Source organism: Sapajus apella, unplaced genomic scaffold (assembly GCF_009761245.1).
Source record: "Sapajus apella isolate SASKATOON/1434 unplaced genomic scaffold, GSC_monkey_1.0 scaffold12, whole genome shotgun sequence".
NCBI lineage: Eukaryota > Metazoa > Chordata > Mammalia > Primates > Cebidae > Sapajus > Sapajus apella.
Genome location: NW_022436952.1, coordinates 26,507,071 through 26,533,514, shown reverse-complemented (window position 1 = coordinate 26,533,514; position 26,444 = coordinate 26,507,071). Strand labels below are relative to the sequence as shown.

The 26,444-nt window shown below is 51.0% G+C and overlaps 1 protein-coding gene across 7 annotated transcripts in view; it reads right to left on the bottom strand.

Annotated features, from left to right (window-relative positions):
- Positions 1 to 2,757: 2,757 nt before the first annotated feature.
- The window catches only part of SLC13A5 (solute carrier family 13 member 5), a 31,878-nt gene continuing 8,191 nt past the window's right edge, over positions 2,758 to 26,444 (bottom strand). The window contains exons 2-12 of one of the 7 annotated variants that reach the window (XM_032280585.1): positions 26,066 to 26,194; positions 25,680 to 25,816; positions 22,654 to 22,841; positions 21,785 to 21,953; positions 19,740 to 19,862; positions 14,272 to 14,487; positions 12,917 to 13,017; positions 11,883 to 12,001; positions 9,474 to 9,635; positions 6,183 to 6,320; positions 2,758 to 4,356 (exon numbers count right to left, since the gene is read on the bottom strand). In XM_032280585.1, the coding sequence (XP_032136476.1) occupies positions 4,225 to 4,356; positions 6,183 to 6,320; positions 9,474 to 9,635; positions 11,883 to 12,001; positions 12,917 to 13,017; positions 14,272 to 14,487; positions 19,740 to 19,862; positions 21,785 to 21,953; positions 22,654 to 22,841; positions 25,680 to 25,816; positions 26,066 to 26,194 (1,614 nt within the window). In that variant the 3' untranslated portion in view covers positions 2,758 to 4,224. Of the gene's footprint in view, positions 4,357 to 6,182; positions 6,321 to 7,402; positions 8,352 to 9,473; positions 9,636 to 11,882; positions 12,002 to 12,916; positions 13,018 to 14,271; positions 14,488 to 19,739; positions 19,863 to 21,784; positions 21,954 to 22,653; positions 22,842 to 25,679; positions 25,817 to 26,065; positions 26,195 to 26,444 lie in introns of those variants that run through there. The other 6 variants (XM_032280586.1, XM_032280588.1, XM_032280587.1 and 3 more) reach the window with 6 other exon arrangements.

Here is a 26,444-nt window from a genome sequence, read left to right as displayed (position 1 = left end):
AAGCCCCTGCCAAAAAAAAAAAATAATAATTAAGAGCACAATCCTGGTCAGAATTGTGTGTTCAGCTAACCTCAAGCCCAAATGTCTGATCCAAGCACTAAGAAGAGAGAACTTGGCCAGTCTCAGTGGCTCATGCCTATAATCCCAGCACTTTGGGAGCCGAGGCAGGTGGATCACCTGAGGTCAGGAGTTCCAGACCAGCCTAGCCAACATGATGAAACTCTGTCTCTACTAAAAATACAAAAATTAACTGGGTGTGGTGGTAGGTACCTGTAATCCCAGCTGCTTGGGAGACTGAGACAGGAAAATCACATGAACTCGGGAGGCGGAGGTTGCAGTGAGCCAAGATCATGCCACTGCACTCCAGCATGGGTGACAGAGCAGAACGTCATCTCAAAAAAAAAAAGAAGAGAGAACTCAAAGACCTAGGACAGAACCTCTTTACAAAATGTCAGAGGCAAGCTATAGATGGGAGAAAGGCCTGAGAGGGCCTTCAGCGAAGCCCCATAGGGAAGCAGGCAGTGGGACCTTGGAACAGGCTCCAAGCTGAGACTGCATGGAATTGGGGGCTGCATCTGGCCCAAGCAGAAAGAGAGTCAACTGGGGTAAGAGGATCCGTGACCCTGGGGAAAGCCCTTAGAGACCCTCTGGTCCAGTCCCTTCATGAAGGAAACTGAGACCCAGAGTGTAGAATGGCTTATCTGGTGTCAGATGTCAGGACTGAGCTCCATCCTCAGACTCTAGCCTCCCAATCCATGGGACCCCCTGCAGAAGGACTTTCTGTTGGGAATTGGAGGCATTGTTTAAGCCCTTGATCAGACAACCATGTACTCACTTCCTACCTAGCAACATGCTTCTACTGAATTCTACAGAAAGAGAGCCACTCAAGTCTCATGGAGTGATCAGACCACACACTTACCATCACCTACCCAACAGCTCCTCCCACCTTTTTTCTGCCAGAGCCTAGATTTTGTAGTAGGTGGAAATATCTTAATTTGGGGAAACATAGACCGATTCTCCAACCTCAAGAGTCTTAACTGGCCACAGTATTCCAGTGGTATTCCAGTCCCCCTTTGTCAATGATGGGTCTAAGGGTAGGCATGTGATCCACTTCTGGCCCATAAGACATAAAGGGAAGTCTGCATGGGGCTTCTAAGGAAGCTTTTACTTTCTTAGTAAAAGAGAAAGATGCAGTTGACACCCTCATGCCCTTACCCCATCCACCTTTCGGCCTTGAAGGAAAGCAGCTCTGTATGTAGCCTGGGGGTCAAGCATGGGGGTAAAAGTGTGATGGCCTTAAGATGACAGAGTACACTATGGAACCCAAATCCTTGGAGGCTGAAATGAGCTGTTGGGCCAATGCTGGCAACCATCTATTGCAGGCTTCCTGAAAATTAACATTAAATGACCTTACGGTTTAAGCCACTGTTTGCGGGGCCTTCTCTTATTTGCCATCAAAAGCAAATAAGAGAGCATGTATGGCCAAGTTAAGTGTTCAAAAATCACACATTGACTTAGTGGAAATTACGTTTCCAATCCAAATCTTCCAACTCCCCACTGCTCCTTCCACTAGCCACGAAGGGCCTTGGCCTCATAGGGCTTGTAGGGAAAGTGAGTGGCCAAGAGCAAGTCATGCCAAGGGAAGGTCTCTGAATATGGGTCCCTCTCTGTTGCCTCTTCTGAGATAGGCTGAGGAAACTGATCGCTGAGACAGAGTGATCCTTGCCCTAAGACGCCAAGTGTTTGGTTGGGGAGGTCATACATGTTAGTGCAACTCCAGCCAGCTCCACAGAAGTTGTTTAGGATTCGCCTCTGGTCAGCCTCTTCAGGTGGGAGTTCTGCACTCTGGAAGCTCTCCACACAGCTTTTTGTCAGCCCTCAACCAGAGGGCATCTGGGTGAGTCCTCCATCCACCCACCAGTTCCTCCCCCATTACTCCTGGCTGTTCTACTCATCCTCCAGTGCCCACCTTGCATGAACTTCATTGGCCTTGCCTACAACCACCAGCTTGCACTTACTTGACCACACTGACCAATCATTTATTTATCCATCACACTAACTGTATAGCCTGCTCTGGGTCAGCCATAATGCTGACACTAGGCTCGGTGGGCAGTCAGAGCCCCCAGTCTGGTGAGGCAGGCCAGTCAACAGCAGTGGTACGGAGAGCAGTGCTGGGGGGCTGGGGAGGAAGGAAGCCAGCAGTTGTACCTTGGTCGGGGAGGGGGCAGCCTTTTTCCTACTTCTCTCCCCAACCAGACACTTTGCTTGTTAGGGCAAGGACCACCCTGTCTCATTGATCACTGTCCTGTGCCTTTCTCAGAGGAGGCAACAGACAAGGAGTCATGTTTGGAGCTCTTCCCTTGGCATGGACTTGCTCTTAGCCACTCACCTTTCCCTACAAGCCCCGTAAGGCCAAGGCCCTTCTTCATGGCTAGCAGAAGGAGCAGTAGGTATGGAGTTGGAAGCTCTGGGTTGGAACCGTAACTGCCAGTAACTTGACCTGTGACTTTGGACACTTCGCTTGGCCTCTCTGAACCTCACTTTTTTTTTTTTTTTTTTTTTTGAAAGACAAAGGATAATAACACCTTCCTATCTCACAGGGTTGCTGCAAAGATCGAATGAGATAACTAGTGGATTCACCAGGGACAGGAAGGCCCGGCACCCAGGAGGTGGGCAGGGAGTAACCGTTCATTCATCCACCTCCCTGGGCTCCCCACACTGCAGAAAACCAGAGACGAGTCAGCAGCACAGTGGAACTTTCCATGGGAGACAGAGCATTTAATGAGAGTAAGACCTGGACAGTGCGGTCAGGAATTGTCCCACCCAGGGAACCAGACACACACTCGGTCCTTGAAGGGGTTTCCTGAGGCTCTCATACTTTCTCCTGCCCTGGAAAATGCCATCCAGGAGCTCATCTATCTGCTACTGCCTCTCTTCCAGAGCAGCGCAAGAAGGAAATACAACGGGCTTGCCGGGGCCAGAAGGTACTTGTCTCTCATGTCTGTATCTTACAGGGGAGTTCTGAGGATTCCAACGGCCCCCGTGGAGTTGCTGCCCCACTTTGGGGTCTTTGTCCAGGTAACTTCAAGTAGATTGGCTCACTGGCAGGGGTTGTCTGTTGAGGAGCCACCAAGCACTGCTCATTCTCAGCAGTCCTCTGTTGTCACCAGGCATGGCTGTGAAGGCCAGTCAACAAAGTGAAGACTTTCCCCGAGGAGCTCACGCTCTGGCATGAAAGACTCTGAAGTGGCCTAGCTAGGGGAAATTCGCAGCTGTGTCCACTCTGGGCCTCAGGTGAGGGAGGACCTAGAGAGCCTACTGTGGCGCCCAGACCGCCATCACAGCTCATACTTGGAGTGTGATCCGAGCTATTTGGGAATGGCAGGGAAAGCATCTCCCAGAAAAGATGACCTGCCTGGGAGAAAAGGGGGACACCAGAGGCTGCCAGTCAGGGCATCTCGGCAAACGTTAGCCCAGACAACAGGGGTCCCAGGAGTTGAAGGAGGCTCACTGGGGAGGTGGGACGGGGTCCAGTCCGTTAAAACAGAACGAAGTCACGAAAAGAGCAGGCTGGCCAGTGGTGCGCTGTAGGTGGGGAGCCAGGTGTCATCCTGAAGTTACAACTCAGATTCCTCATCCTTTTTTTGGTGGTGGCCACACGAGGAGTTCTGAGAGGCTCTGGTTCCCACTCTCACTCAGCAGTGGGAGGCTGCTCCAGACCAGGCACTCTGTCCCTGGCTGGGGTGTCCCCTTCAGAATGACAGAGATGAACTGAGGCAGCTCAAGGTGAGCCAGGAGGGACATGGGTGCTGGTAGGTGGTTGTCTTAGCTCTCAACCAGAGGATCTGATTCCCACTTAAACTACCTAGGATGAAGCGAGTGAAAACCAGAGCCCCATGTAGGGGATGCTGGAGGCAGAGCGGGTACAGGAGTCTGCATCCTGACCCCTTGGCTACCTGCCCTCACAGCGATAATGGCAAGGCTTGGGAAAGAGGGGTCCAGCAGCCCTTGAGGGGTTTCCTTCACTTCTGAGCCTGCCCTCCAGCCGCCCATTCCCATCTCTGCATCCGGGCCTGGAGGAAGAGATGGCCCACTGGCTGGGTTTTGATGGCATGTGGACATCATTGAGTCACTTTGGGGCATGACCCCAAAACTCTGTGCAAGGTGTGTCAGAAGGTTCCATAGTCCTGAGGAGGGGCTGTGTGCGTGGTCTTGTGGCTCTCCCTAAGTCTCGACATGTGTCACATTAGCCCAGTCAGGGAAATGATCCAAGTCAAATATGGCCCGTCCCCAGGTGTTGACAGACAAAAACACACAGAAGACTCCAATGATGTTCATCATGAGTCCTGTTTTCACCTGGAAAAGAGACAGGGTCAGAGTCAGCACCCTGAGACCTGCTGGGAACTCACACTCTCAGAGAGGAAGACAAAGGGCCAGTTCCCTGGGCCTCGTCCATGCTCTGTGCTCCCCCAACACCCAGACAGAGCCACTTCAGATCCTCCAGGTATCCCTGGTACTCAAGGCATCCCTGGGAAGTAGGCAGAACAGATGGGTTCTTTATGCCCATGAGCATTTGGAAAATGACCTCAGAAAAGTGGTGGGAGGCAGCAGCCTAGGCTATTCAGGGGAATGGTGACAGGGCCCAGCATGTGAGTTCAGGTTCACTGCTCACCCCAGTGCCCTAACCATCCTGCAAGGACGTGCCAGCTTCCCTGTGGACCTCCTTGGGCTCTTTCTGATGGCTGCTCTGCAGTCTTCCCCCATGATGGCTAACCACTGCTTCAATGGCCTGTTGTAGATATTTTACTGGGGATTGGAATCAGGTTTGCAGTACATGGCTTCTGGGATCCACTCTTTTTTTTTCTTTTTTTTGAGATGGAGTCTCACTCTATCACCCAGACTGGGGTGCAGTGGTGTGATCTTGGCTCACTGCAACCTCTACCTCCTGGGTCAATCGATTCTCCTGCTTCAGCCTCCTGAGTAGCTGAGATTGCAGGCACACGCCACCATGCCTGGCTAATTTTTGTATTTTTAGTAGAGACATTATTTCACCATGTTGGTCAAGCTGGTCTTGAACTCCTGACCTTGTGATCCGCCTGCCTCAGCCTCCCAAAGTGCTGGGATTATAGGCATGAGCCACTGTGCCCAGCCAGGACCCACCCTTTTTATGAAAATGCTCCATGGAGTCCCTGAGATACCCAGCAGAGGCTCTGAGATAAGGAACATCTGATTGGTCCAAGGTGCATTTCTGGCCTCCTGGGTTCACACACTTTCCCCTATCCCACCCCAGACCTGCAAAGCTGCCCTTCTTCTCCCATCAGAGGTGATAGAGCCAAGCTAGGCATGAAGATTTCTTCCTCTGACTGCATTTGTTCCCAAGGCATCATCTACCATCTACTCCCAAGGAGTGGTCTCTCTCTTCTTCTCTGTGCTCTACCTCTTCAGACACCCGTCTGAATCTTTGTGACTGTCAGTAGCGACTCCCTGTTGCCTAAGCCTGCCCTGCCTATCTTCATGTTCCGTCCTTGGCCATGTGAGTCCAGCCCCATCTTCGCCCCTTCCAAGGACTCCCCTGATGCCTGCACAGGCTTCTCCAGGTGGGAGGTTCTGCAGCCCACTTCAGAGAAAGAATAGTGTGTGAGGTTTGAGATCATTTAAAAAAAAAAAAAAAAAAAAAAGAAAAGCTGCATTGTAAATGTAGACAATGACTACAGGTCTGGAAGTTCCGTAGTATTCTCAAATCATACGACATCATTTTGAAACTCACACGTCATTCATTAATGGGGCATCTGTTATGACAACTGAATTATAGTTCCATGGGAGTAAATAAAAACAGCTGTGTTACCATGTTAGCAAACTTGAGGTACCCATAGGTTAACACAATGGAACACGATGAACCCCGTCTCTACTAAAAACACAAAAATTAGTGGGGTGATGTGGCTGGCACCTGTATTCCCAGCTACTCAGGAGGCTGAGGCAGAAGAATCGCTTGAACCCAGGAGGCAGAGGTTGCAGTGAAGAGCTGCATTATAAATGTAAACAATGACTACAGGTCTGGATGTTCCATGGTATTCCCAAATCATATGACACCATTTTGAAACTCACACATCATTCATAAATGGGCATCCCTTATGACAACAGCATTATAGTCCAATGGGAGTGAATAAAAACAGCTGTATTACCATGTCAGCAACCTTGAGGTGCCCGTAGGTGAACACGATGGCATTCGGAGGGGTGGCCACGGGCAACATGAAGGCAAAGGAGGCACTCAGGGTACAGGGGAGCATGACATACAGCGGATTGAGGCCGATGGAGCGAGACTGCAGAAAAACACAGCACTGCAACATCACTGTACAGGACACAGACGCTCTTGGGGATGGGATTCTGAAAAGCATTCTCTGAACGTGCCAGGTACGTTTGAACCTCTGTGCCTCTGTCTTGATTCCTCTCCCTTTTGCCATGTCTCTAGCAGATAACTTTACCTACCGAACACTGAAGGCTCAGAGGCAACCTCCCCTGGAAGGCCTTTCTGAATCCCCTCAATTCATTCAACATATATTTCTTGGGTACCTACTATGTGCCAGAAACCGTGCTGAGTACTTAGACTGCACTCAACCTTCCAGTGCCACGTGCAAATGTCTGTCTGTCCTGCCACAGACCGAGAACCCAGAGGGCAGGGACCACATCTTCTCACCTGCATATAAATCTTGGATGTGTGTGTTTCTATACACGCATGGGATCATTTTGCACATGGAATTTGGTAGCCACCTTTTAAATTCTACTTTAAAATTCAGCCACATTTAACAGCACCTATCAGAGAGTAGGCATTCATTAAATATTTGTTGAGTGTATGAATGAATAATTCCTAAAAGCTATCAGATCAATTATGCATCATGCAGATTTACATGCACATGAGGGCAGACACATGCAAACATGTTTGTGGCGACAATATAACAGGAAAATGCAGGAAGCCCACTCCATGGTCACTAATAGCAGGATGGTTAAATAAAATATGATACATACAAGCCATGGAATAGTATGCAGCTATAAACAATCGGATTGTTTTTGTGCTACTATGGAAAGATTGCCAAGACCTATGATTAGATTTTTTTAAAAAATTAAGATGTATGGCCAGGTGCTGTGGCTACATCTGTAATCCCAGCACTTTGGGAGGCCAAGGCAGGCGGATCACCTGAGGTCAGGAGTTTGAGACCAGCCTGGCCAACTTGGTGAAACCCCATCTCTACTAAAAATACAAAAATTAGCAGGGCGAGGTGGCTGGGGCCTGTAATCCCAGCTAATCGAAAGGCTGAGGCAGGAGAATTGCTTGAACCCAGGAGGCAGAGATTGCAGTGAGCCGAGATCGCGCCATTGCACTCCAGCCTGGGTGATAAGAGCAAAACTCCGTCTCAAAAAAAATTAAGATGTGTAATGACTATAGAATGATGCCATTTATTTAAGCAGAGAGAGAGAGAGAGAGAGAGAGTGTGTGTGTGTGTGTAATATATCCAGAAAGACACCTGAGAAATTAGTAACAGAAGTCATCTCTAGGGAGGAGGCTAGAGGTTTAATGTCTGTACACATCTTTGCATTATTAGACACTTTCAGCCATATACCATCTGCAATTTAGAGAAATAATACTATGAGCATGTTCCCATTTTATTATGCTTCAAAACTGTGATTTTTAATGGCCTGAGAGTGTTATGTTATATGAATATATGATAATTTATTTCATAGCAAACCCTCATTACTATGAATATATTTGTATAATAATTCTGCGATACAACCTCATAATATATGTTTGTAGGCATCTCTGATTATTTTCTTAAGATGTATTCCCAAACATAAAATTGCTGAGTCAAGGGGTCTGAGTAGATTTAATGCTATGGTTCCTGTTCGCAAACAGCCCTCCAAAATGACTGCAGCAAGTCCCACATCCTCTGGAATCACTGAGACGTCCCAGGCGGGGGCCTGGCTCTTCCCTGGTGCCTCTCCTCCACCATCCTCATTTTCTTGGCTCTGGGTACCATATGGTGTCTGCACCCCACACTCCTTGGCAACTCAGCTCAATGACCACCACCTTTTCTTTTCTCATAGGTAGGCATGAGACAAGATTGTGATGGGCCTTAGAGGTAGCTGGGGGAAATTTTACTTGGGGTTTCAGGTTCTAGAAAAGCTTGTTTTCAAAGGGCCCCTTAGAGCCTGCAGTTGTCTGGTTGGGACCCCTGCTGTTCCCAGTTAGGGCTGGAGATGACAAAGCCAGGGCCTTTGCTAGGAGAGAGGAGGCATCGCCACCACGCGCCTGGCATCAAAAGGTGCTCCTCTTACTGGGCATCTGTCTGGGCAGCCTGCTTAGGAGAAGAGGAGACAGGCCACTTTGCTATTTTTCACACTTTCATCTCCTTGCTATTTTTAACACTTTCATCTTCATTTGGAAAGGAAAAAAACCACTTAGTTTTGCTTTTTATACACACAGACGCCCAGGCAGCTGAATGGAAATTTACCAACTTCAGTCCTGTGTTCAGGCCCTTTGTAAATCTGTCTCTCAATTCCAGAATAATGACAGCCTCTCCCATGCTCATTTTGCAGTCTACAGAGGCTTTTCATAGCCCTCATCTTAATTGGCCATCAGCACAGCTCCAGGAGGAAAGAAGTTAAGGGCCATGTGCAGAGATCCCACATCTTGAACTCACGTCTTCTGACTGCAAGACCAGGGCTCTTTTCATACTATGCTGAGGCTGGTACGTCTTTGCAATGGGTGACAGAAGGAAATGCGAAAAAACGATAGCCACTGATTTTCCTATCAGCTCTGCTTTGTTTTCAATCCCAACTCAAAAACATGCTTGTCCACAGAACAGAACGCTTTAGCCTGGCACTCAGCAGCTTTTCCCACGAGCAACAGCTACCTCTCAACCCCCTGTGATCCTTTCTCCCTGTGCTCGTCAAGCAAGGCCTCCAGGAGTCCGTAGTCCTGTGTACCATTGCCTTTACGTGCACTGCTCCACGTTCCCAGAATTCTTTCTCTCCTTCCACCCGTTCCCAAGTCCCCACTCCTCCAAGGCCTCTTCCTGGGGGGTTCCAGCCAGTGCTGCTCCTGCTCTGCAGTCCTTCTGCACACCTGTGCTCCTTGCCCAGAGACCACGGCTCTGGCCTGCTCCTCTTTAGCCCAAGTCCTGTCTCCCCAGCTTGAAAAATAATCCAATTAAATTTATAAAACAAATCTGAGAACTTGGTCCATGTTTGATGCTTTGGCCAGCATGAGGTGTACAAAGACGAGTGGCAAAGCAGCGGAGGCCCCCCCAGGAGCAGAGGCATCCAGGGTCCACAAATCCACGTCACAGCCAGACCTGGGTCTCCAAAGCCTGGTCTGGCTCTGGCCTGGACTGCTACCTCTTTAGGGACCCAGAACATGGCCATGTGTTGACAGCTTCCTGTGAAATGGAAGGGCCCCTCCTCACCATTAGGTTACTTACCATGGAGGCAAAGATGGGCAGGAACAGGGTGGTGGTGGCCACGTTGCTTGTGCACTCAGTGAACACGGCAACGAGCAAGGATAAGATCAAAGTGATGGCTGCTGGGGGCACTGCGTGCAAGGGTTCCATCTGCTTCCCCATCCACTCAGACAACCCCGAGGCCTGGGAAGCACCAGGAGGGCAGTTATTGCAGGGCTCCTGGCTTGCAGTTCCTTCAGGGCCAGAGTAAGCTTGGCCCATCCTCTCCTCCTGACCCTCTTTCTCTACACCTCATAGGTGACCTCATCCATTCCCACCATTTTCATCCCCATCCTCTCTGCTGTCTCCTAAATCTGTACTTCCAGCCAGCTGGCCTACTATCTGGATTTACACACCCATATGCCTTCTGAAAATGTCCACCCAGATGTCCCATGAGCACAACAGACTCAATATGCGCCACCCTGCATTCATCCTCGATGGCCCAGAATCTGCTTCTTTCTCTGAGTCTCCCAGTTTGGTGAACAGACTCACCATCCACCAGCTGTCCAAACCCAGAAGGCTGGGAACCATGCTGCCAGGTCTGTGTTCCCCTCATTCCTTATACCCACTCAGCCACCAAGTCACCCAAACGTCTCACATCCATCTCCTCCTCTTAAGTCCTCCACAGTTTTGGAAGCTCAGGGGATTCATTTTGACCAGAAATTGAGGGTTTAGATTTAGGGCTTTGAGCTGAGAAGAGATTGTCCAGGGAGAGAACGAGGTGTAAAGAGAGGAGAGGCCAACGACAGAGCCTGGACGGACACTCCTATTTCATGGAGAACAGAGGAGAAGTCAGCAACAGAAGCTGAGCAGGAATAGTCCGAGTCTCAAGGGAAGCTGGAGATGGTGCTGTGCTGGGGTCCAGAGGAGGAGGGAATGTCAAGGAGAGAACGCCCACAGAGTCCAAAGTTCTGAGCCTGAATGAAATGAAGGCTGCAGAGTCTCCGCTAGTTCTCCTCCATGCCCTGCCCATCCCAGGCCCCGACTCCAGACATCAGAGTGATTTCCTGACCTGCAGATCTGACCAACTCACCCCCTGGCCTCAGTCCTTTAGTGGCTGTCTATTGCCTTCATGATCCAGTTCACACCCTGCTATCTTGGGGCTCTCAGAGAAGTGGCTTCTGGTAGCCTCACTAGCCTCATCTTCTACTTCTCCTCAGCTAAATACCTCATATTTTCTCCCTTGCTTGGGTCCCACTTCCTGAAATGCCCTTCCACATATGTGCCCCTCCCTAGTCTTGAAGTCTGTCAAGAACAGGGACCATATCTCAATCTCCTCTGTAATCTCTGTGCCTGGCCTAACACTAGGGACATAATAGGAATGTTGGATGGATGGATGGATGGATGGATGGATGGATGGAGGGAGGGATGGATGGAGGGATGATGGCTGGCTGGATGAATAGATGGATGGATGGATGGATAGGTGGGTGGGTGGATGGATGGATAGATGGATAGATGAGAGGGTAGATGGATGGCTCGGTGGATGGATGGATGGATAGGTGGGTGGGTGGATGGATGGATAGATGGATAGATGACAGGGTAGATGGATGGTTCGGTGGATGGATGGATGGATGGGTGAATGGATGAATGGATAGATGGATGGGTAGGTGGATGGATGGATGGATGGGTAGATAGATGGGTAGATGGCTGGCTGGCTGGATGAATGGATGGATGGATGCATGGATGGAGACTTGAATAGATGCATGGATGAATGGATCAAGAGATGACTAGATGGATGGATTATTTCACCCCCACAGAAATTTAGCACCCACTAGGCACCAAGCTGTGTCCTAGATAGTGAGGAAACAGCAATAACAAGACCATGTCTATCTATTACACTCCTGAATGGGTGGACAGTTGGTTGGAGGACAGCAGCAGCAAGCTGGTTCAGCCCTCCCTCTGGCTCATTTCTTCGCTAGGAGGGAAGTAGAGAAAGTTATATTTTTGTGTATTTTCCAAAATGTTCCTCTCCTCCTATGCTGCTACCTACTTAGCTAAAGAAAAAGTTTGAAGTAGCTACCGTTTTAACAAAGAGCTCAGCCAGCTGAACAACCAAAGGTAGTAGCAAACAATATTGGCAAGGACTTGAAAGAAAGATTTCCCTCAGAAAAATCAAAGCAGAGGTCACTAATATCAACCCCCAGAGGGTACCTGACAGTGTCCTCTGACCCTCTTGGCTAACCAGGATCACTCATTCACTCACTCCTGCAATCACTCAAAGGTTACTTTCTATCTTCCAGGCCCTATGTGTGGTGTAGAGTCCCTGTTCTCAAGGAATGTGCAGTTTGATACAGGCACAGAAACACACAAGCTCAGAGGTGGGAGGGTAGAGAAATGTCACCCTCTTGTCAAAGAAGAGGGCTCTAGGCAGCCTGTGGCTGGAAAAGTTACCTCGCATCCTTTAGCCAGAGCAAATCCGCCCCCTAGTAGCAGCACTATGCCCCAGGGCACTTTCTCTTGGGTGACCTTCCAATCCAGCAGGGCAGGGGGATAAAATGGAGTTTTCCTTTCTGAGAAGAAAAATAAACACACACACATACACACACACACACACACACACACACCCCAGAGCAGCATTAGAAGACAAAAGAAATCTAATATCAAGGGGAAATCAAGCCAATAAGAACAACAGGGTACCATCTCCTACCTATAAATGAGCTAAAGTTTACACTAATATATATGCATTGCTGGTGAGGATATGGTCAAACTATGACTCACACTGCCAATAGCATGAGAAATTGGTACAACCTTTTTGAAAAGCAATTTGGCCATACATTTTAAGAGCCATTAAGACTTTATATTCTACTGCCCCAGCAATATTACTCCTAGAAGTTTATCCTAAAGGAGAAATAACCCTCAAAGGAAAAGCTATATACAAGAAAACATTAATTTCTGAAAATAAAAAATTCAAAACACCCAAAATGTTCTATAACAGGAGAACGATTATATCCCCTCTACGCAATATAATACCATTATTAGAGAAAATATACTTGAGGACCATAGCAATAGTGAGAAATGTTTATAGTGTACTGTCAATCAAAAGCAGAAGAAGAAACAACAAAGAAATAGGATTCAAACTGTTTGTGTTTTGATTATAATGTAATATATATGCATATTAGCAAAGATATGGAGGAAGAGAGAAAACAAAAAATTACTGATGGTTGTTATGGGAAATTTAAAACATTTTCTGTTCCTGTTGCAATATAAATAAAATTTCAAGTGTTTAAAAAGCAAAAGAGAAGACATTTTGCACTAAATAATACCACCAGTGGCTTGAAAGCCACTGTCTCCTGGGCTTTTGTTATGTAGCTAATCCTCTTGGTTATGATGGATTTTCTCCCTCCAGAGCCCAGGGCATCCCATAGTAATCCTTTGCTTCCTGCGCTCCAGTCCTGATGACTAGAAGATCAGGACAGGAGCCTTACCTTCCTCAGTCTGGCTGCAGAAGTTGAACTTGGGCTTCTGTGAAGGCACAATGAATAGCAGGATGGCCACAAAGATGGCCACAGTGGCATCGGAGGCATACCTAGGTGAGGAAAAGCACAACTCAGCTGCTGCAATGACAGTCACTCAACAAAGCCATTCCAACACCAGCAGTTCTATGTCTAAATTCTCCTATGCAAAGAAACAGGCTCATATAGCCCTAAAAGTCAAGGTCAAGTATGGTGTGGTAGACTTAGTCCTGGCTAGAAATCAAGATGCCCACACTCTTGGCCACCAACTTTGGGTGACCCTAAACAGCCTCCTTCCCTCTCTCGGTGCATGCATTCTCCATAGGTGTATTTCAGGACCTCTTCTTGACCAGGTTCTCTAGAATTTTGGGTTCACCAGGGTGGCCACAGGACTTTGGTGCTGACCCAAGCCAACCTTCAAAGCGAAATGGCCATCATAGGCAGCATCTCCCTGCCCACATCTTTCGCTTTTTCTAGGATGTACATGTTTCTCAATCTTTCTTCCATTCTGACAGCATCTTAGCCAGGAGAGAAACTACATGTACCCACTTTGCCAAGCCTCTGTCTATGAAACTCCCTGGATGTGTGCCTTTGGAGGGATTTGACCAGATGTAAAGATAAGAAAGGGAAGATGGCAGAGCAGAGATTTAGAAACCAGAACTCTGGGAGCCCTAATCCTGGCCCAAGAAATCTCTCTCAGCACAGCTCTGGCCACCCTGCCTGGCCAAGTATTTTCTGCTCAGCTTACTCAGGGAGGAGAGGTTACCACAGGAACACATTTGGGGTCTTATTGTAAAGCTTGGTCAAAACACAAAAATAAGTCATGAAACCAACAGAGTGCTCTCTGAAACCCAACTCCCAAAAAAAGAGAAACCTTGACCAAGCATGAGTGTCTAGCCCACATTCCTCTTGCCACCTGTAGCTAAGAACTGCAGCATTTAGGCACCAGTGCACTAAGCCAGCAAGTTCTTTTTCTTTTTTTTTCTGTTTTTGTTTTTGTTTTGTTTTGTTTGAGATGGAGTCTCACTCTGTCGCCCAGGCTGGAGTGCCGTGGTGCAATCTCAGCTCACTGCAACCTCTGCCTCCCAGGTTCAAGCGATCCTCCTGCCTCAGCCTCCCAAGTAGCTGGGACTACAGGCCTACACCACCACGCCCAGCTAATTTTTTGTATTTTCAGTAGAGACGGCGTTTCACCGTGTTAGTCAGGATGGTCTCGATCTCCTGACCTTGTGATCCGCCTGCCTCGACCTCCCAAAGTGTTGGGATTACAGGCGTGAGCCAGCGCACCCAACCCTAAGCCAGCGATTTCTATTGAATCAAAGACTTACTTTGTCTCACCCTCCACCCAGGCGACAGTCAGCCAGCCGGGCATGAAGCCGGGGTCTCGGGAGAACCACAGGACGACCAGCAGGAGAAAGCAGATCAGGACGTTGACCTCCGCGAAGGAGAAGGGCCCCAGCTTCCTGTACTCCTCCTGCAGCATCTTGAGAGCAGCCTTCTCATTATTCTTCCTCTCTAGCCCACAGCCCCAGGACTTTTTAAAACTGGAGAATGCAAAGATGAGAGAAGGGCAGAGCAGACTGGTTGGCTCATGTGCTGGTCAGATGGAGCATAAACGTTCTACAGCAGAATGTGGCAGAAAGACACATAATGCTGCCCTTGCCTGCTGTGGGGCCTGGAGAAAGGCCCTTCCTGCCTCTTTCCCTCTCCTGTTCTTCCATCCCAGAATATAGTAGGGAAAAGTCTCTGTAGAGAAGCTGGAGGGTCTTGGCAGGTGCCCAGTCACCTGGAGACTGGCTGCTCCAGGGTCACTTGGGGAAAGGCCATAAGAAGTCCCAGAGCCTGCTCAAGGTGGGACCAGGGCTCCCTCACATCTTTCCCAAGTCTCCCTCCTTCCACCTCAACCTGGAGCTTTGATGGTGTTGGGATGCCAACCCCATCACCGAGGTGGCTCAGTAAGACACAGGGAGTGAGTATGAATCCTGGCAGACAGGGCTGGTAAGGAGCAGAATGGGTCTTTGCATTCCCAGGAGCTGGAGGTGCAGGATGAGGGATTCAGGAGGCCCTGGGGCTAGCAGCAGGCATGGCTAGGGCAGGAAGGAAGCCAGCCCAGGATGGGCACCTCCATCCTGGATGGGCTTCCTTAGGACCAGTGTCCATTGCCCAGGGTGTCCTGCAGGGCCTCCCCTAAAGTGGCGTTGGCATGAGGAGGCAGAGACGAAAGGAGGTTCTTGGAGGAGATGCAGAGGGTAGCTCAGCTGTGGAGAGGGGATAACTGGGGCCCCTGTGCACGGGACTAAGGCATGCACAGGGGCCCCAGTTTCTGAAGATTGCATTCACACATTCCAGTTCTAGCCACTATTGATTTGAAGGGGTGGGCAAGGCCAAGAGTATTGTCCTTGGGGAGCCGTCCCTTGGGAGAGCCCTTCAGGGGCCCCTAAGACATAATCCTAGGAGGACAGGGGTTGATGGAATAGGTGCTCATTCCCAAAGCCAGTGCTGGATGTAAATAGCCTTGGAGATTGTGGGTCAAGTGTTGGTGTGATGGTGGCTTGGCCCAGAGCATGGGGACACCAGGACATCAGGACATGGCTTTCTGGGGTGCTCAGGGGTCAAGAAAAGAGGAAACACTGATCGGATCTCGGGTCTGCACAGCTGGCCAGGATCTCCCTGCTGGCAAGGGGGCAAGGCTCTGTGTCGTGAGGGTCCCCTGCCAGGGACATTCTCTAGACACTGGGCATGAGGATGACTCTACTGGTGTCAGAGGGAGCCTCTCTGCTGTCATGCCCTTGGTAAAGTTTGTGATCTACCAAGCACCTCACATCTGCTGCCACTTGTCGTTCTAGAGACTCTGGGGCTCAGCCAAGGGCTTCAGGTTTCTAGGATAAGGGGTGACCTTGCTATTCCTAGTGGCCCAGGACCCAGAGCCTACATTTGGTGCTGGCAGCTCATCCCCAACAGCACAGTAGTTGCAGACTCTGAGGCTGCATGGAATATGCAGTCGTCCAATGCTGGTGCCCACAGGGTACCGCCAAGCCTTCAGTCTCCCGTGCTAAGCAGCTTTGCTCTCATCTCTGGGTTAATTTCATCTGATGACTACCAGACTGGCATGAGATGCAAGCCAATGGATCCAGTTGACCTGTGAGGGACCTAGGTCGGGATCAGAGGCGGGGACCGCAGTGTCTTTCTGCCTTCACCAAGACGCCCTCCAGTGAACCTGGACTGAATATGCTGCAGAGCCAAGAAGAGGGAAGAGATTCTTGAGCCTTGAGTACCTCTGCCCTGACAGAGGTCCCAAAACCCTCGTACCTATTCCAGGAGATGAGCCTGGTTGGGACAGTTAGGTATAACCAGTAATAATATCCCACGTAGTTCTCGGTGGTCCTGCGGTGGGGTCTGGCCCCCTTTGCTAGATATAGTCTAGGAGGCTACACTAGACTCCTCAGCAAGGTAGTTTTTCTGGATTAGGCTAGAGGCCAAGACCTTAACCTTGTTCTCCACGGCCATTCAGATGAGGAACTCAAGTGGGAGCAAGAGCTGACAGTGCAGCTGCATCCTGCAGTAGAGACAGGTGCTCCCTGGCCTCAGGAGGGGAGATCTATGAGGCCACAAGGCAGGCAGGGATCACCAGGTCCTAGTTTGCGGTAGGACATGGCCTGGGCCACAACGCTGTTCCCATCACTCAAACCAAATGTAAAAGCTGTCCTCTACCTTCCAGATCTGGAACCAAAACAAAGCTCCTGTGAGCCACCCTGGCCAGCCACACTGCAGGCGTCTAAACTGGAGTGGCTGTCAGGAGGGGGTGGGACTGGGCTGCAGATACACACCCCACTGCGAGCATGCTCAGAAGCCCCCTGCTGCAGACACTCCCAGGCTCCCCTGCCAGTCAATAAGAAGGCCATGCCAGGCTGGGTGGACTACAGCTTCAGGTTCTTGGCTGTGAATCTCCAGGGCCCTGACATCCACCTCTGGCCAGAAAAGAAGCTGATGATGCCCTTGTGGTCCCAATGCCATGCCATCTTCCTCCTCTTCCTCAGTGGGCCTTAGGGTTCTAGGGCAGCCCCTGGGCCGCAACTAATGCTCTGACACCTGGTCATGCTTATGTCTAGAGGCAACTAAGGGCAGCAACCCTCAGCCTCCCCAGGAGGGGTTGTCATACAGTGGAGCCAAAGTGCCTAGGCTCAAGTCTCAGTTCCCTGCTTCCCTGTGACACAACCCTGTGTACACGACATCACCTCTCCATGCCTCAGTTGCCTGGTCTGTAAATTAGGAATAATAATAATAGTGCCAACCTCATAGGTTGTTATGAAAATTAATTAAGTTTAAGAGTGCTCAGGCCAGGCGAGGTGGCTTACATAATCCCAGCACTTTGGGAGACTGAAGCGGGCAGATCAGCTGAAGTCAGGAGTTCAAGACCAGTCTGGCCAACATAGCAAAACCCCGTCTCTATTTCAAAATACAAAAATTAGCTGGGGGTGGTGGCGGGTGACTGCAATCCCAGCTACTCAGGAGGCTGAGGCAGGGAGAATCGCTTGAACCTGGGAGGCGGAGGTTGCAGTGAGCCAAGATCGTGCCACTGCACTCCAGCCTGGGCGACAGAGTGAAATTCCATCTCAAAAAAAAAAAAAAAAGTGCTCAAAATTGTGTCTGGCACATCATGAACAATCAATAAACGTTAGCCATGATTATTTCTATTGCCCCATGAGGAGACACAGATGCCCACTGGCAGCAGGTTCGAGATCATCTCCTGGGAGGCCTGTTAGATGGATGTGAGCAAATGAACAGGACTTTGGTATCGATGCAAGACGCAGGGCAGAGAGAGCTGCTGTCAAAGGTGGCCAGGCAGCCATGTGAGCAGCTTCCCTTCCCCGTCCACAGGTAGGACAGAGTGAGGTTTGGGCAATGATCATTAACACTGTTATTGTTGGCTGCGTGCGGTGGCTCACTCCTGTAATCCCAGCACTTTGGGAGGCCAAGGAGGGCGGATCACGAGGTCAAGAGATTGAGACCATCCTGGCCAACATGGTGAAGCCTCGTCTCTACTAAAAATACAAAAATTAGCCAGATATGGTGGCATGAGCCTATAGTCCTAGCTACTCAGGAGGCTGAGGCAGGAGAATTACTTGAACCCAGGAGGCGGAGGTTGCCGTGAACTGAGATTGTGCCACTGCACTCCAGCCTGGGTGACAGAGTGAGAATCCGCCTCAAAAAATAAAATTATTATTCTTACTATCATTATTATAACTGTTTTGAATGTGTATAGTAACTTTGAGACGGAGTCTCGCTCTGTCACCCAGGCTGGAGTGCAATGGCACGATCTCATTTCACTATAACCTCCGCCTCCCGTGTTCAAGCAATTCTCCTGCCTCAGCCTTCCAAGTAGCTGGGATTACAGGCACGTCCCACCACGCCCGGCCAATTTTTGTACTTTTAGTAAAGATGGGGTTTCATTTACCATGTTAGCCAGGCTGGTCTCGAACTCCTGACCTCAGGCCATCTGCCCATCTCAGCGTCCCAAAGTGCTGTGACTAGAGGTGTGGGCCACCACACCCAGCTAATTTTTGTATTTTTAGTGGAGATGGGGTTTCACCTTGTTGGCCAGGCTGGTTACAAACTCCTGACTCAGGAGATCTGCCCACCTCGGCCTCCCAAAACGTTGGGATTACAGCTGTGAGCCACCGTGCCCAGCCTGTATAGCAACATTTTAATGGCAGTTTTCAAAACAGTTCCTCCTTCAGAAGAAGACTTAGGAAAATTCCCTATTTTCCTCATGAAATCATAGGTTTCTGTGGGCACTTTTGCCTCTCGGCTCTGCAGTCTCTTCCCTCTGGTCACATCTTCCCCTGTTTTTACTTGGCTTGAGTTCTGTGTGGATTGAGGCATAGAGCATATGCACTTAGCTCAGAGCTGAGCACTTTCTATCCTGCTGTGGCATGTTCACCCTTGCACCACAGATAAATTTGTGTGTTCTAAAAGAACAATAACTTTTTTTAGATATTTGCAAGCCACCAGTCATGGTTCCTGTCCAAAGTCTGGCTGCCATCAAAAGTGGCCTCTGATGAACTTGCCTGTGTGCTGGGAACGGGAAGGTAAACTTTCCAGGACCCACACACTGCTGGGAACACCAGAGGCATGCAGTAAAGGTCTAGGTTTGGATTGATTTGGACGTCATCACTCCTGGTTTTACTTGGCTTAAACTCCCTGTGAATTGAGGCACAGAGCATATGAGCTTAGCTCAGAGCTGAGTCACAGATTTGCTGTGACCTGGCCTGATGGACCCACATGGGCAAGAGGAAGCTTGTCCGGTAATATCAAACAGGCACGTGGGGACCAGCTTATCTTTAATTGTTTTAACCCACTCACTCTTCCTCCCTGTGCCAGAGCTGTGCCAGGAGCTGTGCCCGGCATCACAGTGGCTCTGGAGGAATTCTAAGTCACTGGAACCCGAATGCAGATACTGAAGGATAGGGCTGTGATATGACCAGGGACAGCTCAGAGATGGAATGGGGGGTGGGGGGAAATTCAGGGAAGCAGCATTTGCACTGGCCTTGAAGGCTGAGGAGGTGGGAAGGTAGAGAATGGCATTCCAGGAAGAGGGGATCATGTGTGCGGAAGCTCAGAGAGCAGCCCAGGGTTGAAGGAACAGGAGGGCAGACTAGCGAGAGACGGGCTGGAGGAAGGTCAGGGCCAGAGGAAGGCCTGTGTAAACCCGCCTGCGGAGTCTGAAGGCTTTTCTGCAGCCTTGAGGCATCATTAGGCATCATTTATCATCAGGCTGTGAGCAGCTCAAACTTACTTGAATCTCATGTAAATACACTGGAGCCACAGCCAGGAGAGCAGGAGCATTATCAGCATGTTGGGAAAGGCAAATGCAAACCAGGAGGCAAAGTTCACCAGGTCCTTGCTGTCAGGAAATAATCTGCAAAGGAGACACCGGTCCCCACCTCAGATGCTGAGCTGCAGGGAGTGGGCCAGGCCCTGTGTGTGGGGAGCAGACCAGCAGCTGGGCCCTGAGAGGTGGGCCTGAGTGGAGGCCATATCCTCCTGAGGTCTAGCCACCAAGTCCATTGCTAAGCATTATCCCCTAACTGAGTGGGAACACAGAACATGGCCACAGCACAAGACAAGGCCAAGAAATGACCCACTGACCCTTCTATGTGTCCAGGCCTTGCTAAGAGTCTCATGAACGCTGCGGCTCATCCCTCCAGAAAAATACACCTTTGTATACATATGCATGTAATTTGGCTGATAGCTTTGGGGATCCGAAGAGAGACCTCAGCAATTTCACCCTGTAGGTTTCTGCAAAGGATGCCCTCCCCAACCCTTGGCAAAGCAAGCCTCAAAAGCTTCCCAGAGTGGAGGCTGGAGAACGGTCACTTCTGCGGCAGGCTCTGCCTCTCATTCCCTAGGCTCTGCTAGCCCCAGGGGCTGTCTCCTTTAGCTCAAGAATGTCAAAGCAGGCCAGGTGCAGTGGCTCACACCTGAAATCCCAGCACTTTAGGAGGCCGAGGCAGACAGATCACAAGCTCAGGAGAGTTCAAGACCAGCCTGGCCAATACGGTGAAACCCCGATTCTACTAAAAACACACACACACATACACACACACACAAATTAGCCTAGCGTGGTGGCACATGCCTATAATCTCAGCTACTTGGGAAGCTAAGGCAGGAGAATTGCTTGAACCGGGGAGGCAGAGGTTGCAGTGAGCTGACATCGCACCACTGCATGCCAGCCTGGGCAACAAAGCAAGACTCTTTCTCAAAAAAAACAGAGTGTCAAAGCAGACACAGAGCTTTCCCCACCCAGCCTAGACAGGCTGCTCCTCCCAGAGAAAGTTACCAGAGAACTATAAGGATATCATTACGGAAAACACTCCTGACATTAAAACCAACAGGTTGTTGAAGCTCAAGTTTCTACCCAGCCAGGCTCCAGGCCTGTCCTTGCCACCTCCTACTTCCTGTGCCCACTGCCCATCCCACCCCTATCCAGGCTCCTGTCTGCACTGGATGGCACCTCCTTATTTTCATTCCTGCCCACTGCAATTAGCACATACCTCAATTAATGCATTTATTTACCAGACGTGCCTGGAACCCCCCGGCATCTTGCCACCCTCAACAGACCATGAATATCCTGTGGCAGGGTCCAGCTTTCTCTCCCTCTTGTGATCCCAGTCCCACCCAGCAGAAGGCCAGGCACAGACATGGGGTCCTCATGGCCTGTGTCCCTTTGTGGCCAAGGCTGGAAAATTCCAAACCATCTCATGGTTCAGCTGACACCTCACAAGGGGACCTGTCACCTCAAAGGCAATTTGTGGGACCATAAGGAAGCAGTGAGGCCTTGAATGACCCAACCCCAGCCCTTCATGGCATCTGTAGGCCTCAGATATCATGGGACCATCACCATTAACAAGCACAGGGAGTGATCCAAGGGAGTGGTGGGGAGTCTTTTAGAGGTGTCTGTTTTCTACAAGTTTCAACCAAGGACCCAGCGTCTAGGAGTACATTGTCATCTCTTATGACTTTAGCTCAGAGTTCAATCCACAGTCACTCTCTGAGCCAGAATCCCTGAGCCCAGGGGAGATGGTAGGACTTGCATCAGAGCAGAAAGTGGACTTGGGTGTTAGCTCCTTGGCATTAGCTCCCTATGGGCTTCTGTGTGGGCACAGGGGTGCCAGGACACAGAGGCTGGAAGGGGCCACATCTTTCTACCCCTGCCAGGCTCTCCCAGGCCAGATCTGGCTGCCTCGAGCTCCAGGACCCTGCGGAGGAGGAGAGAGACGTGGGCAGGTCCCTCCAGCCCTGGTACCCACTTTGTTGTCCCCAATGTGACCAAGGACTCACTCGTTCATCTGGCCCAGGAGCACCACGTTGGGTCCTGTCCCAGTCAGGGTGGCGGTACCCCCAATGCTGGCCGCGTAGCAAACACATAGGGTCATGGCCTTGCACATCCTCTTTCGCTCTCGGTCCTCCTGCTGCCCCAGAGGAGGGCCTTCAAAAATCACTTGGTTCCCTGTGGTGGGCACAGCACTGTTAGCTAAGCCGCTGATGGGGGCTGCCCACCCAGCCCCAGCTCCTGACTCTGCTGCTGACCTGAGGATTGGGACATCCCAGCCCTGCTGATTTAGCTGCCCCATTGGGTTCCATAAGAGTTGTCAGCAGGGATGTGCCCGACTCCTGTCTGTAGCCCCAGGACCTTGCCCTGGGTCTGGCAATCAGGCCATCAGCCACAGACCCTGTGTCTACCGCACCGTGCCTGGGATGGTAAGGAACATGGTAGATGGCAAGGCAGATACTAACTTGCCCTCCCTGAGCTTGGCACCTAGCAGGGAAGCAAGCATGGGACACCAAGACCAAGCTCCATGGGAGCAGAGAGTGGAAGGATTTGAGCTACTCAAGAAGGTCAGAGAAGGGCTCCTTGAGGATGAGCAGGCCTAGCAAGGAGTGAGGGGCACCCAGTAAATGCTCAAAAGATGCCCAAATGAATAATCGAGTGGACACATTGATTTCAAAGCTCTATTAAAGGATCCAACTTTTATGCAAGAATCCCATTCCTAAAACTGATGACAACAGCATTTTCTAATTGTTTTCTCTATGCGTATTTAAAGGAGGGCTTCAGGAAGCAGACAGGGAGAAGGAGGTGGCCAAAGCGTTTGCCAACAGAGGGAGGGGAAGGCTGCTGTTGCAGCCTGGCAGTGCCGCCAGGGGCTCACCTGGCAGCTCATTGGACTTGCCCTTGTCCGCCAGCTCCAGGGCCCCCAGGCCGGCCTCAGTGGCTGTGTTTGTGGCTTCCATCTGCTGCAGCATGGCCTCCACAATGGGCACCATCATGGCTGTGGCGGCCGTGTTGCTGATCCACATGGACAGGAAGGCTGTGACACCCATAAAGCCCAGCATCAGCCTGCAGAGGAGGGGCAGGGAGGAAAGCCAGAGAATCCCCACCCTACCCCCCAACACTTCCCAGGGAGCAACCATGGACGGGGTCCACCCCTGCGGGGTTGCACAGGTGTTGGGGCCAGTTCAAGACTGGCTATTTGAATAGGGATGACAGGTTCGTGGCCTTCCCTCCCTCCCTTCTTCCGTCCTTTGCCTCCTCCCTTCCTCTCTCCCTCCTGCTTCTCCCACATACATTACTGATGTCTACTGTGTTTGCTGCTGGGGTTACCAAGAGGCCTCAGATCCAGTCGTGGTTCTAAGGAGCACCCCTGCCCCACCATCTAGCAGGGGAAGCCCAGGCATCCAGATGGTGCCAACTCAATATGGAACTTGCCCTAGGGTGTGCTGGAATACTCCACGTGCAGGCAGTCCCAGCTTCCCACTTCTGGCTAGGAAATCCCCACCCACCCCAAACCCTGCCGCACCTCTCGGAAGTTCAGAAGGGCTAAGCAGAGTAGGTGTAGGGTGAGCTGGGGAGGGAGCTTGGGTGAAGTGTGACTCTTCTCCCAGCTGGAACTCCGCCCCCGCCGTCTCCCCCACACATACACTTTGACCCCTCCACGCTGCAGTGGACCTGATCACACAAACAGTATTCAGAAAACAGGCTCCCTTTGCTTATAACCCCTGCTCCCTTCTCTGCCATCTATCAGGAAGACTCCTTGTGGTCCCTCAGAACCTGCCCAAACAATGTCCCTCCTTTTGGACCACCCTCTCAGTGTGCACCAGGTGGGGCTGGCCTCACCCTTCTCAATCCTTCCCACCACTCTCATCATCATTGTGCTGGGGTCAAAGCACCTGTTTCAATGTCTGCTCTCTCCTTAGGCTGTGAGCAGGGCAGGGCCTGACTCTGCTCTGTGGCTCCACACACCCTAGCTGTACAAGGCTAGGAACAGAAGGAGCTTGCATGGCTGGGCACGGTGGCTCATGCCTATAATCCCAGCACTTTGGGAGGCCTAGGCAGGCGGATCACGAGGTCAGGAGATCGAGACCATCCTGGCTAACATGGTGAAACCCTGTCTCTACTAAAAAAAAAATACAAAAAAAAAAAAATAGCCAGACATGGTGGCAGGCACCTGTAATCCCAGCTATTCGGGAGGCTGAGGCAGGAGAACTGCTTGAAACCGGGAGGCAGAGGTTGAAGTGCGCCAAGATCGTACCATTGCACTCCAGCCTGGGCAACAGCACAAGGCTCCGTCTCAAAAATTGAAAAAAGCTTGCCTGTTCTCAGTCTGCATGTCCTGCTGCAGTCAGGCTCCTCCTCAGTGTTCCCAGTTCACCCGGGGGTAGGAACCTGAAGAAGGGACCTAGGAGCTTTTCTCCACCAGGACCCAAGCTGGTGTCCACACAGGTAGACATTATGGACCCATAAAAGCAAAGCCTGGGACCCAGCCTAGGAGGAGGGTGAGAGTTTGCATGATTGGAGGTATCTTAGAAGGACCAAGGCTGCTACATGGTGTTTCAAGGCACCAAGGTGACCCCCCAGGACAGGCAGTGCCTTGGACTAACTGGAGACGCTGCTCAGAGGAGCCAAGTGGCAGGAAGGAGAGAGAATCGTGGATGAACTTGGGTTTGGAAGGGGAAGCTCTCCAGCATGCTGAAGAATGAAACCCACTGGAGTGGCCTCCCACGCTGGCCACTCAAGAGGGCCAAGAACAAGAATTCTGAGGGCTTCGAGGTCCACTTTCTTGGGGTCTCTCATTTCTGGAAAATACAATGGCTTTTGATTTGATGCTAAACCAATCACTAGAAGGAATCAATGCCAGGATGGGTAACAGAGATCAGAGAGCCACAAAGTCACCCGCTCAGGGGAGTCTGAGGCACCAAGGGAGCCCCAGGCATGGGTCACCTGTAGGGCGGCCTGGAGTCTGTGTGTGCTCAGGGCCCGGCACAACCCCCACACATGGGCAACTCAGGAGGAATTTACTGTGAACTGACCAGCAGCTGACTCTCGAGGGCTGAGCCCAGGACATGCCAACATTGAGGGGACACATTGCCTCAAAAGGAAGATGTGCCCTGAGTTTTTGATTAGAGAGGACACAGGCCTTATCAGATACGCTGGGTCCAATCCCCACATGACTATGAGCAAATCACTTTATCCCTCTCTGCCTGGAATGCCTCATCTACAGAATGTAGGTGGTAAGAATACTCAGCTCTCAGAGTTGTGGTGAGAATTAAATAAGGCAATGAATAAGCTCCTGGTATCATGCCTGGGGCTGTGTAGACACTCAACATACCCATTATGATTATGATTGATTATATCGACTCCATGGCTTAGCTGGAAATGGCCAGCTAGATTGGCAGGGGAGATCTTGGAAATGGAGAGAGAAGCTGGGATACAGAGTGATGTCGGGGAAGAAAAGAAGCTTCTTTACAGGGGGAATAGATGCCCCAGCTTGGAGAGAGGAACTTTCTGCTTCCTCATGAGCTGGGTAGTTGAGCCACTTCTGGTCTGCTTCCCCTTCCTCATCAGGCACAGCTTGATCCAGCCTCTATTTGATTTGTTCCCTGTGGAACCCTGCAGCTAGCTGCCTCCCACTGGAAGCCTTCCAAGCCTGCAAGGACTCTTGCTGACCCACCTCCTCTGGATTCAGAGGCCCTTACCTACTGCTGCTCACCATGGGCCACCACCACACGTGCATCTGGTGTCTCCAGCTAAAGCTGTAACTCACTCCACCCAGCCAAGCCCAGGTAATCCCATGGCCAGTCCTCACCAGTGGGTGGTCTGGTCCGTACCACCCTCTACCCCCTTCCAGCCCTGGGGCCCACGCAGAGCCACATGTCAACAGAGAGAAGGCGTAATTACTGTGCAGGCTTGGCCCCCACCCAGAGGAGCGTGCGCAGGGCGATCCTCTTGTGCAGGTTCCAGCGCTCCACGGCCACGGCCACGATGAGGCCACCCAGGAATAGCATGTTGGTGTCCTTCATGTACTGGACACACACCTAGAACATGGCACGGAGGCCCCATCAGGGCTGCCCCTTGCCAAACTCGTGAGCCACCCAAGTCCCCGGATGCTGACTTCAGGGACAGCTTGGAGTGGGAATGCAGGCTCCAGTGGTGTCTCCCTGCCAGGGGGATCCACAAATGGAGCTTCTCCAGTCACCCTCAGGCCTGCATGGCTCAAAGGGGGCACTAGAGAAAGAGGCAAGGGGAGAACCAGGAAGTCACCAGGATCCCCTGGGTCTGCTCACCTGCTTGGAGTCCAGAATCTGGAAGAGTGGGAAAAGCAAGACAGGCATGAGAGAGGTGACAGCCAGAGGGATGACTTCTGTGCACCAGTAAATGGCCATGAGGATGATGACGTAGGCACACCTGACAAACTGAAGAGACGGTCCTGAGGCCTCGGCGTGGGGCCGCCTCGCTCTCCCCACCCCCAGAATACCCCGGACAGTGGCTGGCATGGATCGCCAAAACACAGCGGTGTCCTCAGAGGGAATCGCCTCAAAGTCATCCTGTTCCCCAGCCCTGGTCAGCACAGCTTTCCGGGGTCAGGACAGGGAGGCAGGCGTAGGATCCATCCTCAAAGGACTCCTGCCCTGTTCCCATCCCTCCTTCCCCCTCCCTACTTCC